General features: G+C 38.4%; 1 protein-coding gene across 1 annotated transcript; it reads right to left on the bottom strand.

The window, feature by feature from the left end:
- Positions 1-2,600: 2,600 nt before the first annotated feature.
- LOC149820747 (E3 ubiquitin-protein ligase MIEL1-like) lies at positions 2,601-14,460 on the bottom strand. The gene is made up of 12 exons (XM_089982355.1): positions 14,388-14,460; positions 14,201-14,288; positions 13,971-14,024; positions 13,789-13,821; positions 13,634-13,711; positions 13,352-13,395; positions 13,206-13,246; positions 11,760-11,842; positions 11,487-11,578; positions 11,311-11,380; positions 3,423-3,464; positions 2,601-2,966 (listed from the first exon to the last, which is right to left on the bottom strand). The coding sequence occupies exons 1-12, from the start codon at positions 14,420-14,422 to the stop codon at positions 2,835-2,837; spliced, it is 792 nt and encodes a 263-aa protein (XP_089838481.1). The 5' UTR covers positions 14,423-14,460; the 3' UTR covers positions 2,601-2,834.
- Between the last annotated feature and the right edge of the window lie 480 nt (positions 14,461-14,940).

The raw sequence follows: 14,940 nt of genomic DNA, 5'->3' as shown, positions 1-14,940 counted from the left end.
AAACCCTAAAAAATAACATCTCTTGATCAAATAATCATCTTATAAATTACGTCCCAAATAATGTTTCGACACGTGTAAATGTAACAAAATGCCCTTGTTCTATCTTGAACAGGCAGCATTTTAAAGTTAGAACTTGACTGTTGGATTTTCCTGTTGGTCAACCCACTATCACTCTTCATTTTACGAGGCACTGCTTTGGTTTGGTCGACCCGCGTCGGCTCGGAGGACTCGGGAGGACGGCAGTGTTTTGAGAATATCACGATATTTTCAGAAGCAGATATTATCTCCGAAAAATTACGCGATATTAACATCGTAAGAACACTTTTTTTCAATTTTGAATATGACTTTCTTTTTACATTTTTTTTATTTTTTCTGACAAATTTTCATAAAAAAGGCCTTTGGATCCCTGACTCACGGAGTCAATGGGTTGGGTTTTATTCGGACCCAAGAGGAACTAAAACCCAGACCTGATTTGAGATGATGGTACCGGGTTTGGATTCGATTCAATCGGACCCACCATAAAAGAAACCATACCTGAATCCTATAAGGATTACATGAACCATACCCGGTAAAATAATATTTTTTACATTTTTTTCAATGAAAAATTACTGATCATAGTGGGAACTTGGGTCGTGCCTAGGTCTGATATGAAATTTTGCATACCATACCCGACTCCATATATTAATTGGATTTTTTGGGTCTGACTCGGATTCTAATCCAACCTTTTTTATTTATCACCAAACCTTCACCCTGTAAGGTTTGGTACGGATCGGGCCCAGGTCTGATATGAAATTTTACATACCATACCATACCCGGCTCCATGTATTAATTGGGCTCTTCGGGTCTGACCCGAATTCTAATCAGGCTTTCTATTTATCACCAAACCTTGACCGTGTAGGGTTTGGTACAGGTTAGGTCTGGGTCAAACCCGACCCATTGACACCCCTACTCACATGTCGGTGGCCAATCGTGCCCCTGCACATGGCTAAGTCAACCATACTTTGCTAGGAAGGGCCCCACAACGAACGGTGAGGATGACAACGATGGACGGTGTAGGCCCCATTTGAGTATTCAATGAATGGTGGCGATGACAATGATGGATGGCGGTGATGCCTTTTCAGCACTAGATGGCCTTTTGCAGAGTTTACAATACAAACAGTCACTGACCTTATTGATAAAAGTTAAAATGGCAAAATAACGGCCGAAAAGTTCCCCTTGAGAAATTATTTTTCACCATTTTTCTGACACTTGACAAACACAAATATTTTTAAAATTTAGGAAATATATATATATATATATATATATATAAATAAACAATATTAAATAAGAAAAAGACTATTTTCTCAAGAAAAAACTGATATTTTCAGAAAAATAAATGCGCCATGATATTTTTAAAGTGTTTTAAACAGCTGACAAAATAGTCTGATAGTTTCATGATATTTACGAAGATATCGCGATATTTATCACACTGGTTCTAACAAGTCAGATGGTTTACAAAGCAAGACAACAAGAGTCCTCTCTTCAACGAGGCAATTCAAGCCTTCGCAAATCACATGCAGTTCACCACCCCATCTAATCCAAGGTTCATGCAAGTGGTTGCATCTAAGGTGCCGTTTGGATGCACCCCGAATGGTAGTGTTGGGAAATCACTTTGCGGAGTTCAATGCAGGTTCCGAGATTATCCCACATATCTAGATAAATAGGTGCATCCAAACATGTCCTGAAAATCATACCATGAAGAAGAGCAGCCCGCTGTTCGGCTCGGCTTGGCACATAAAGTGAGCTCGGTGAGCAGAGCTATGAGCCAGCTCATTTAAGTAAATGAGCCGTCTACGAACATAGTATGCTCAGTGAGCAGATCCACGAGCCAGCTCATTTAGGTAAATGAACCAGTTATGAACATAGCAAACTCGGCTCAGCTCGTTTTACATATATTATATTTGTATATTCACATATTATATATATATATATATTTTATATTATCAAGCTTTAAAAAAACTTAAGAAACATCTTTTAAGAACAGCTAGCTTGGCTTGCAGCTGAGCCCGAGTAAGGGTGTACCCTAACTAGCCGAGCCCGAACCGCCTAAGCTCGGCTCATTCAACTCGTTTATCAGCCCTATTTGACAATTAAAAATTTGTTACTGTCTTAATGGCATATTAGCCGCTGAGAAAAGTAACTAACTCAAGCAAACTCATGCAGAAGAATTAAAAGTTTGTTACACTCCCACTCAAGGGAAGACTCTTTCCTTTGAAAGGTCCAATTTAGAGGGAAAATGCTTCTCTCCATGAGGGGAGGGTTATGAACCAATTTTAACAGGAAAGTTGCTTTTTGCAATTATTACTTTGTCCTATCACATATTTCTCATGGACATATTTGTTTCATCCCTTCTAAGAAAGAGGCCCTGTCTGCCATGAAAGTGAACCAACATAGATCTGGTGCATCTTTCATTTATGGGCGGGCTTCCACCGCAAGCTGTTTATCGCAATGATGAGGAATCTGAAGACTTGAATTTTCTAACTTTTATTAATGAACAGAAATATAATATAATATAATATGAGAGAGAGAGAGAGAGAGTCGAACAATCCAAACAAGTAACCTTTATGATGAATTTACTTCCTTGATTGATACATGAATAATTTATTTATATTGAGAGCACCTTTTCAATATAACCCATCAAAAATTGTTGATGGCCACAATAAAAGTACTGGTTCCTAGAAAAAAAAACACCAAATGGCTTCATAGAATACAGAATCTGTTTTAATACGACCATCAACAATCAGATAGCTTGAAGAATTTTGTGAGGTTTCTTCAACCAACAATTTGCTGTTGAATCAAGTTACTAAATTGGCAGCTGGTGGTGATATTTTCCGTGTATTGTATGAGCTGCAGCTCTCACATTTCTGCCCAACTACATGGAAGAAAACTTCACTGGTGGCACTGCAGTCATTACAGAGGATCCAAACCTGTAACAGATCATAAGATTCACCATATAGTAAATGATCCAAGCCATTTAAAAAATGGGCACAATAACAAGCTTGTTCAAGCTCATAAAATAAACTGTTTAAGGTTGCCATGGCTGATCAGCTTAGGCCGAACAAGGGCCGGTTTTGACATAACACAGTATAGAAGAGCTGGTTACAAAATGAGGTTTGCATATAATACAAGACATCAGGGGTTCAATTCCTCTCACCAACTTTACTACAATGACAATTTTTTTTTTTTAGTTTAAACAAGCCGGCTCAGGCTCAACTGGAGCTCATGGTGGCTGGCTTGTCTCAGGCTTGCATCGACCTTGTTGTGAACCTGACACCAGCTTGAGCTGGCAATGGGACCAAGCCTGAACAAGGAAAACTTGGTCCAATCAACTATTTACCAGCCCCAATAGGGCATAGCTTAAGGAAGAAAGGATGGATTTGTACCTTTTTGTACCGATAATCCTCAGGCATGATTGTTGCAGCAATCTGTAAACAAATATTGCAAAACATTAAAAACATAACACCCGATGAAGAGAAGAGGATCTATGAAGCTGAACCCATTGTAGGTGAGACCAGGCATAATGATGACCATGATGTAAGAAATAATGCACTACAACTGTACAACACAATCCGCCTTGATTACCTCCACAACCAAAAAAATAACAAGTAGGGACATTAAGCAATCACTACTATATATATATATATATATATCATCTGCGCTCAATGGCAATTATGAGTCGCAGGAAGTGCCACAATTCAGTCATCAGTTATTCAGGAGTTTTACAATCAGTAATATTTGTGAACTTTAAGAAAACACACTGCGACATGATCATGGTAATTTCTCTCTGAGGGAAGAATAGGCAAAAGGCCTCAAGAAGGCTGTAGAGGTGCAATACTGGCATTTGTACATCTTAGACTAAGAGTGCTTATGACTGACAGGGCGTAAGACATATTCCTTAGAAAATGGTTATGATTGTGATTGGAAAAATCAGTTATAGACTGAGTTGTTGAGTGTGAAAAGCTGTTTGCTGCCACAAACTGTGATGAAATTTTTTCCCAGAATGCCCACATCTTTACATCATTCCAACAAAGCCTACTTTTGTGCAGATGACAACAGGAAACAGAACACCTGATTTTGGGCAGTTCTATTAGTCACTATTTCATCATGTATATGTTATAATTGTAGAATGATATAGGATGTTGTACCGAACCTTGGTTAGAGAGAGAGAGAGGAGGAAGGGAGAGAGAGAGAGAGAGAGACGGCAGCACATAAAGAGAAAACTTAATTCACTTCATCGACATTAGGGCTCTCTCTATGTTAAATAGAGAGAGTCCAAATTAATAAATTACATCCAAGTCCAATATTTAATAACTTTTCAAATAACCTCCAAAACTAAGAAGGTTTAACTTTAAACCACCTACTCTCAACACTCCCCCTCAAGCTGGAGCATAGATATCAATCATGTTCAGCTTGTCACAACATTTTGAGAAATTTGGTCTAGCAAGGGGTTTTGTAAACATATCTGCAACTTGATCTTCTGACTTAAGATATTTGGTATTGATATGTCCAGCTTGGACCATATCTCTTACATAATGACAATCAACCTCAATGTGCTTTGTTCTCTCATGAAAGACAGGATTGTTTGCTATATATGTTGCAGCCTTGTTATCACACATCATGGTCATAGGAGATGAAACCTTCACCTGAAGATCATGAAGAACAGTACGAACCCACATCATTTCAGCAGTTGTTTGGGCCATAGCCCGATATTCTGATTCTGCACTTGACCTAGAAACCACATTTTGTTTCTTACTTCTCCATGAGATCAAGTTCTCTCCCAAAAACACACAGAATCCTGTGGTAGATTTTCTATCCACTACAGATCCTGCATAGTCAGCATCAGAATAGGCCACTATCTCCAGAGTTCCACCTTTCCTGAACAATAACCCCTTTCCAGGAGAAGATTTTAGATATCTGAGAATCATAATGGCTGCATTCCAGTGTACCTCAGTTGGTTTGTCCATAAACTGGCTAACCTTGCTTACTGCTAAAGCAATATCCGGTCTGGTCACAGTCACATACAATAGCTTCCCTACTAGGGAGCGATAGCTTTTGCTATCAACCGTTTTTTACGCTTCTTCAAACAACTGAACTTTATGGTCCATGGGAATATTTGCTGGTTTGGCTCCCAACATTCCTGTTTCCTTTAATAAGTCAAGAACATATTTCCGTTGAGACAAAACCATCCCTTCACGACTCCTGGCAACTTCTATACCCAGAAAATACCTCAGTGAACCAAGGTCTTTTGTAACAAAATGTTTTTGAAGATGAGCCTTTGTGGCTTCAATGGCTTTCACATCATCTCCTGTAAGAATAATGTCATCCACATATACCACCATAACAACTATGCCAGAGCTAGTTTTCTTGATAAATAGTGTATGATCGGCTGCTGACCTATTAAAACCAAAGCGTGACATCACTTCAAACAACTTTTGAAACCATGCGCGAGGACTCTGTTTCAAACCATAAATCGCCTTTCTCAATCTACACACACTTTCTGACACTCCCCCTCAACCTCGAATCCTGGAGGTTGTTGCATGTAAACAGTCTCAGATAGATCCCCATATAGAAACGTATTCTTCACATCTAATTGGTACAAACTCCAACCATGCTGAACAGCTACTGAGAGAACAAGACGAATTGTACCCATCCGTGCAACAGGGGAAAAAGTTTCAAAGAAATCAATTCCATATGTCTGAGTATACCCTTTTGCTACTAATCTGGCCTTGTACCTTTCAATAGAACCATCAGATTTGTACTTTATTGTATATACCCATTTACATCCAACAATGTCAGCATCTGTTGGGGAATCAACTAGATCCCATGTATGCTGAGATACTAAAGCATCCATTTCTTATTGCATAGCCAGTTTCCATCGCTTATCAAGTTCTGCCTGCCGATAGTTCAGTGGAATAGTTTCAGCAGATAAGGCTGAAATAAAAGACTTCATCTGATTTCCAATTCTGACATCGGAGACAAAATGAGATATGGGATATAAGGTACATTGTCGTGTCCCCTTTCGTAGAGCAATAGGCTTGTTATCATCATCATGAAGATCACTATTGTCAGTAGAACTTACCTCAGGGGAAGAAGAAGATGAAGGCTCTTGCGGAGATGGAGCTCTACGCACATATACCAATGGAGGATTATGAAATCTGGAAGCGGATGAAGTTTGGTTCGGTAGTGAGGGCACAGACTCCAACGGAAAAGGAGGTATAGGTAATGGAAAAGACTCAGCTGGATCAACCTGCAGTGGAGAACCGGCACTGGAGTAATATGGAGTGGATTCCAAGAAAGATACATCCGCACTGACATACTCTCGGCGAGAAATAGGATCATAACATCGATATCCCTTTTGATTTTTGGGATAACCTATGAATATGCATTTTGTAGCTTGAGCAACTAATTTATCACGGTCAGGGCCAAGTTTGTGTACAAAACAAACACATCCAAATATTTTGGGTGAAAAAAAAAAGAGTGGGGCATTAGGTTTTAGGATATGAAATGGAATTTGATCGCCCACAGAAGACGAAGGCATGCGGTTGATCAGATAGCAAGCAGTGGTAATCGCATCATCCCAGTATAACGCAGGAACATTGGATTGAATCATAATAGTCCTGGCAACATCAAGCAAGTGCCGATGTTTTCGCTCAGCCACACCATTTTGTTGAGAAGAATAGGCATAGAAAGTTTGGGGTTGGATGTCATTATCTTGGTAAAATTGTAACAGACCTTTTGATTTAAACTCGAGAGCATTATCAGTGCGAACAATCTTGACAATAGATTCAAACTGAGTTTTTATTTCAAGAATTAAGGATTGAATAATACGTGGAACTTCAGATCGTTCCTTTATTAAAAACACCTATGACAACTTAGAAAAATCATCAACAATAACCAAATAGTAACGACACTGAGTCCTAGTAGGAATCTTACTAGGACCCCATACATCTGCATGAAGAAGTTCAAAAACTTTATTACTAGACTGACTCTGACTTGAAGAGAACGAGCTTCGATGATGCTTGCCCAGTTGACAAGCTTCACACTGAAATGATGTGGTGGAAGGAATTTGAGGAAAGACTGAATGAAGCTTTGACAATGAAGGATGGCCCAGACGACGATGCCACTGAACAGGACTGGATGAATGTTCCACGGCAGCATGAACATTACCCATTGGATGATGTAGGTAGTAAACTCCATTTGCTTCATAGCCTCCACCAATCTTCTTCCCCGTCAGCAAATCCTGAAAATGACACCCCATCAGATCAAATATTACTCTACAGTTTTGTTCTTTTATAAGGCAACTAACAGAGAGTAAACTTAGAGGAAAGTTTGGAGCATGAAGAACATTTTGCAACTGTAATGAGGAGGATATAGAAATATTGCCTTGACCAACAACAGGGGAGGAACTCCCATCGGCTAATGAGACTCCTCGATGAGCATTAATATCATTTAGATCTGAAAAAACAAGAGAATTTCCACACAAATGTCTGGATGCACCGGAGTCAATAATCCACTTACTGTTTGTTGGATGTAGGTGATTTCCTGTTGAATAGGCAACACCAGCTACAGGAGAGATGGAACTCACAGAACGAAGGGCTATCAGCTCATCATATTCAGCACGACTGAGGGTGATACTACTGTCACCAGCAGAGATATTTTCCTGTACCTTTGTTGCCTCAAGAGTAGTAACATTTGCTTTAGGAGCATAAGAATTTGATGATGAAGAGGTTGGCCTGCCATGTTTATCCCAGCACCGATCTTCTAAATGTCCAGATTTTCCACAGAATGTGCATTGAAGCTTTCCTCTGCCTCCTATACCTCGTCCACGACCTCGTCCTCTGATATTCTGAATATTTCCACGCCCATAACCAGAGGAGGCAACTAGAGCAGATGACTGGGTCACAGGCTGTGATTGTGGAAGAGATATCGCAAGTATACTAAGGCGATTATATGCATCAGCAAGAGTAGGCACATCTGATCCAGTCAACATTTGGACTTTTGCAACAGAAAATTCTGAAGATAAACCTGTAAGAAACCGAGCAACCATAGTCTGTTCTTGATGATCTTTCTGCTTCGAGCAACAAAGAGGCCTGTGAGCATTGAGTCTTTCAAACGCAACTTTTACTGATGCATAATACTGGGCCAAGGTCTGATCTCCCTGCTGTAAATTATATATCTCTTGTTCGACTTGCAGGATACGACTCACATTGGTCTCTTGTGAATACGTATCTCTAAGATTGTCCCACATCTGCTTGGCTGTATTATAATAAATTAAACCATCTGCAATGTGGGTTTCAACACTATTCATGATCCATGACATAACTATGTCATTATCTTCATCCCAGGTAGCATATTTTCCCAATTTTTCAGTGGGTTCTTCTTCCAGCAAGATATGCTTTCTACGATGTCCAGATACTGACATCATGAACGTTCTGGACCACCTGGCATAGTTAGTTTCATTCAACCTTACAGAAGATCCATACGAAAAGGGATTGGCAAATGCCTTATACTCTCCAACATGTTCCAATTTGGAATCACATTTCGAACTTTCAGCCATACTGAAGATATACTTCTATTTCAGCAAACAAAAAACTGGAGAGACTTCAACCAATACAGGGGATAGCGTGTGTTACATTCACACGACAACCAGCAGCTGTTCACACACACAAAACCACGACAATAAGAATCCACAACCCACAACAAAGTTACTTTCTCAACACAGTTTCCACGACATTAGTGAACAGCAGCCCATACACATGAGTAATAGTTCCAAAATATAATTTTTCTTCAGCACATCATGAAGTCACGACCAACACAACTCTGTATATGCATAAATTGAATCATACCAGAGGCTGTTCCCAGACATATAGAGCTCGACAGTCATATCTTAATCACCAGCACAGCACAACAAGTGCAATTGCTGTTTCTCCCAAATAGCAGGAAGTCACGACAAGAAATAAACAAATATCGACAAGAAGATTGCAGGAAATCACAGCAACAGGAATCACAGCAATAGTAATCACAACAGGGAATCACGGCAACAGGGAATCACGGCACCAGGAAATCACGGCAAGGATTCACGGTACCAGGGAATCACGGCAACAGGGAGATCACGGCAACAGAGAATCACGGAGGAAAAAAAAAAAGGAAACTAGAGGCACGCATCCTGTTCCTTAGATCTGATGACAGATCTGGGCCATGACCTTGGTCAAATCCCAGATCTGTTATCAGATCTTACACAGAAATCACAAGCAGCTAACCTGAAGAAAAAAAATTTCTTCGTTGGTGCAGGGAGAAACTCGGCAACAGTTTGATCACGATCGAGTAAGATCCCACGATCGATGCTTTGATACCATGTAGAATGATATAGGATGTTGTACCGAACCCTGGTTAGAGAGAGAGAGAGGAGGAAGGGAGAGAGAGAGAGAGAGAGAGAGACGGCAGCACATAAAGAGAAAACTTAATTCACTTCATCGACATTAGGGCTCTCTCTATGTTAAATAGAGAGAGTCCAAATTAATAAATTACATCCAAGTCCAATATTTAATAACTTTTCAAATAACCTCCAAAACTAAGAAGGATTAACTTTAAACCACCTACTCTCAACAATAATCATTAGGCATCTGCATTGAAGCCAATACCTAGTTGAATAATGCACAACCAACCAGACAGGACAGTTCATTAAAAATACTCTATGCATATATTGGTATTATGTTTCTTAACATTTCATCTTGTAAAGCTAGTTATCATTGATATGATTTATTAAATATTTAATTGATTTAGTCCTTAATTTTCTTCACCTGCTATTCATTTAGCATGTCCTTATCATACTTTTTCACCTATATGTGATCTCACATTTACTTGTTTTGATTCTCATACATCTTACATGACTTTTTTCCCTAGGCACCTTTTTTCTTGGTAAAGCATAATCCCATGCATTTCCGTGGGGCCACCATGGGAACACAAACACGAGATCCTCTTAACTTTCAGAAAGAGGACCTTGTTTTCAATGGCCACCCCCCTTTCTGCTGAAACCCCTTCTTCAGACAGAAGAGAGCTCCGCGGCTAGTGATGCTGTGGAGCTCTCTTCCACGGCACACAAACATGCCCTTGGAGATGTGCCTTGTGCATTCTCTAGGGCCAACCTCAATTTTAAATTTATGCTCACCATAACTTTCTAAGGTTCCTACTTGATAACTCATCTCTCAAGATATAATGTGTTTTTTTTTTTCTCATGGACTTTTGATCCTCCTGACTCCACCATCATGTTTCTTAATGAACTCAAACATCTTGCTTTGCAGTCTTCATCTTGTCATTCATCTCATAATGCTCAGTTAAAATAATAAGCCCTTGATGGGTCAGCCCTCTCAGAATATGATTCTACAGATTTGATCTGTTTCAATAATGCTCATAGTAATTAATATATTTTCAGGAACAATCAGAATGATCCAACTTATGAAAAAGTATTTGGATATGCAACACATATGGATAAATAAATCATTCTTTATCACAGAGGTGCATATCATTTCAACTGTGGCCAATCCAGCGATTTTCAGAGACAAGAAAGCAAGTCATCTTAACTTCTCAGGACATTTAGGTTTATAATTTTTCTGTCAGTGGCTTGACCAGCAAATTCCCAAGAAAAAAAACATACATTTCATTTTTAGCCAAGAAAGAAAGAGCTGTCTTGCTAGCAAGCATTAGGATCGAGTGTAGATACATTCTCGCATTCATGCCACATATGGCGTTTAATATTCCAAACTAAAGCAATACTCTAAAAATGCCAGTGATCAGATTTAATGCAATGATGAGGATAGTTGAGTTGAAATTGTTTTTCATGATCAAACAAAAGACATTCCTAGTGGCTCATGTTTCCTTCACTTGTGCTTTTATGGATAAATTAATGACCAAAATCATGAGATACAACCAATGGTAAAATGAAAAAAAAACAAGAAAATACATGAGATGATATACAAAAATGCCACCAAAAAATTAGCAATGTCGTACTGTAGCATTGGCATGTTACCTTGATCGAAAAGAAAACCAAATTTTGCTAAAAAGAGAACATCTTGCAAGCTAGAAAAAAATTTAATCTGATACAGGGCAACGTTCTGCAAATCTATGTCTCTAGGTATAACAAGAGAAACTGAGAAATACATGATAAGAACAGAAGATGCCAACATCAAAGAAATCTATATTTGAATCATTAGTAGATAATTTTCATTAATAATTGAAGAAAATTTCAGTCTGAAGTTAGAGAGAGAGAGAGACCTCATTATCCATCTTCTTCCAGACTTTTGACATGTCGAACATTGTCTTGAAGCATATTGGACATGAGTATCTACAATGAGAACAAAACAATGAATAAATTGAAAACCAAAACCAAAAATGCAAATATCATGCAACAGAACATTTAACAAAATAAAACTTAAAATGTGAAGGCTTACTGCTCATGTTCCTTCATTTCATTAAGACAGTCGAAATGCATTGTGTGCCCACACTTCAATACAGTTGTATCTAGCAAGGAATCAAAGAGATACTGCAATGTGAAAGTCGCATAACCAAAATTAAATTCTAAGCAAGGGAGAGAATGAATGGTAGATAAAACTCTACATCAGCAAGCAAATCAAAGGAGTCACAGCAGCCCACATATAGGATGGATATGGAAAGCAAAAGTTAAAAATCTGTCAAAATAATAATTGGAGACACAGAAGATAAACCTCATAGCAAACTGGGCAGTTATGCCTCATTGAATTCTCCACACATGAATGGTTATCACGTAATGAGACAGAGTAACAAGATCCTGCAAAAAATGTGAGTGCAAGTAGGCATGATTAACATCAGAACTGGGAAACATGGAGCTAATTTTCCACTGAACTTCTACAAATGTATTTGCAAATAAACCATGTGGAAATTGATGTTTTTGTTTATCCTAACAAAATGAATCCAATATGTGCAATAGAGTGAGGATTTCATTCCTTGACAGGGGAAGAGAAAACTACACACACCAAGTATTAAGGTAAATAAATTCAGGAAAAAGAATAGAGACCATTGTATCCCTCATATCACAACAAATGACAACAGTGTATAATACAGATTCAAACATATGACTAATAGAATCCTACTGGCGAAGTGGAAGAGAGAATAACATGCACTGACAAGAGCATGACTAAAACCAAACCTGTTTTTGATGAAAACATTTATAAGCCTTAAAATATTCCTATGAGATAGCAATAGCACAAGTAGGTTCCAATTGAGATTCAATCAAACCCTTCATGGAAGAAACTATAGTTTACATCACTTGAATATCTGAATTTTTAAAATGAAAGATGTGAACCCTGCTTCCTGCATTAAACTGTCAAAATGCAAACTGGCAAGCCATATCCTCCTTTGCTGGAAAAGATCATGGTTTGCTGGCATCTTTTGCTTGATCATAACTAGAGGATTTCAAACGAAATAGAGAAGTGTACATAGGCCTGCCGGGATTGGTCACCAAATGGTAAAAAAATTGAGGCAATAACAACTAGGAGATTGGTGGGAGTGCAATAGATTTGTTGCAACTTGCAAGAGATAAAGAGATATTTGTTAGACAAGTGAGGTCTTTTCTACTATGCAGCCGTTAACTTAATCAATAAAAGGCTTCTGCTTTAGAAAAAAAAAAAATAAGACCATCTAATACAAAACTTTATGAAGTTCCCTGTAGTTTAATAACAAAGATCTGAAGTGATCGCATTCCCATGAACAATTAGTTCAGTTCTCATACAACCTATAGGAATTAACTCTCCTAAGAGTCAACCAGAAGGAAGTTCGGAACAAAAAATTCCAGGCCTGAATTCTGATCCATTTTATCATCAGGACACAAGCACAAAGAGTTAAGAGAGTGCTTGTGCACCACTTACCAGGATAAATAGGATAAATTGACAAACTACATTGGTTAAAGAGCAATATCCAATATTCCTAACTGACACAATTCAGAAAAAAAAACACTTTAGGGATTTATGAAATCATTCTTATATCATCAATCTACCAACAAAAAAAAAACTTCAACTCTAAGTAGGGCATAAATTCATGTTCACTAACAACTTCTCAAGAACGGTTGACAGTTCATGTTGTGAAGCAAACAGCAGAAAACAATTCAAGATGTAAATGAAAATGGAAAAACGTACCACATTTCTTGCAGTGGTAAAAGTTAAGACTCCCTCCCACTCTGTCAAACAGGAAGGAGTCAAATATATCAGACATTAATTTTAATCAGTGATCTTAAATAGTTATAATAAGAAAAGAGAAAAGTGCAAGACTCCCAACAACTAACCTGCATATGCCACAGTCGTCACAATGAAATTGTCCCTTGGAAGTCTACACCAAAGAAGACATTCAAATTTATTTTAAATATTAGATATGAAAAGCATCCAAAATGCTAAACTACAGAATACAAAAGAAGATGCCGAATCTTTTCTTTCCTGAATGGCAAAAGAAGGTGATGAATCTTTTGTTTTCTGAATGGCAAAAGAAGGTGATGAATCTTTTGTTTTCTGAATGGCAAAAGAAGGTGATGAATCTCGGAAAGGAAATATTGAAAGGAGCATGATCTTACATCATCATCATAGAATTTACAAACTTCACAGAAATACTCCCCCATCTTAACTCCGCAATTTGTGCATACATGAGAAACCTGAATAGACGAATCCATCTTGTAAGCAAGAAATCAGAAGAAAAACGTGGCAGAGTGATTGAAATTCCAATACCCACATCTTGTTCGGTATCGCAAACCACACAAATGACCTACAAATCACAAGAAAACCAAACGGTCTATCCACAATAAGCCTACTTTCAACTTGAAAAAATCAATAAGAGAAAACTAGAGAAAGCAATCACATTCAACAAATGGATGAACAGGAAAAGATCACCAAGAAGATGAACACAAAACTTACACGCCGAACATCGTGCCTAACGAGCTCATGGGGATCACGACAGCTCCAATGGTTCTGAGATTCATAACAGTATCAGAACAACAATCACAACACAAAATTTAGCTGACAATAAACACACCAACAAAAGACACAACTTCACCAAACACAAGAACACCATTAAGTTCCAAACAATTCCCCACAAAAATCAAAGGTAACTAAACAAAAGTAAACAGTGGGCATCAGAATTTCACCAGAGCCTCGTTATGGCAGTGCCGGCAGGAGAACACTTCGTTACAACACGGCGCTCTTATCTTGCATCTTCTCCTGTAATGTTTGCATCTAGAGAGAGAGAGAGAGAGAGAGAGAGAGAGAGAGTTTAACACCCAGTAATTAAACTGAAGTGATTGGTTTACATCAAAACAAAATATAACCAAGTACCCATATTCCATCTTTCCGAAATCCAGACGCTCCATCCTCTTGAGAGAGAGAGATGGGTGGGGGTGTCAGAAACAGAACCCACAAGAGAGAGAAGAGAAGAGAGACCCAAACGACAAAAGAGAAAGGAAGGAGCGAAAGATAGTCGTAATAAATAAAGAGAGGGAAAACGGGGAAGGCGTGCAATGTTTCCAACCATTCAGATTTAGTATATTATATTTGCAGAAATTACTGAACCAGCATCTCTCAAGTCCAACTTGAGCTAGAACAATCATTTTGCTACGTAAAAAAAGCTAGCCAACTCAAGCTCGGCTTATGTGCAACCTAGTTAGCTCTGGCTCAGCTCTCGTGCAACATTAGTTTTACTGTTGCTTACTAAAGAAGCGGGTGCAAAAAGATGTGAGTAGAGCATAGTTACTGGAAGCTTAACTAGTTTTTTTTTTTTTAATTTATAACTCGAAAAAACCGCACGGGGCTAGAAGACATTGTCATGTTAGCTCAGCCTGTTATACCGTTGTCATGTCGACAGCATAAAACTCCAAATCTAGGACCCCTG

The sequence above is a fragment of the Nuphar pumila genome, chromosome 12 (genome assembly GCF_984573655.1).
Source record: "Nuphar pumila chromosome 12, dmNupPumi1.hap1.1, whole genome shotgun sequence".
In the NCBI taxonomy this organism is placed as follows: domain Eukaryota; kingdom Viridiplantae; phylum Streptophyta; class Magnoliopsida; order Nymphaeales; family Nymphaeaceae; genus Nuphar; species Nuphar pumila.
Note: the sequence above shows the minus strand (reverse complement) of the source record. Positions and strands in the feature narration are given on the sequence as shown.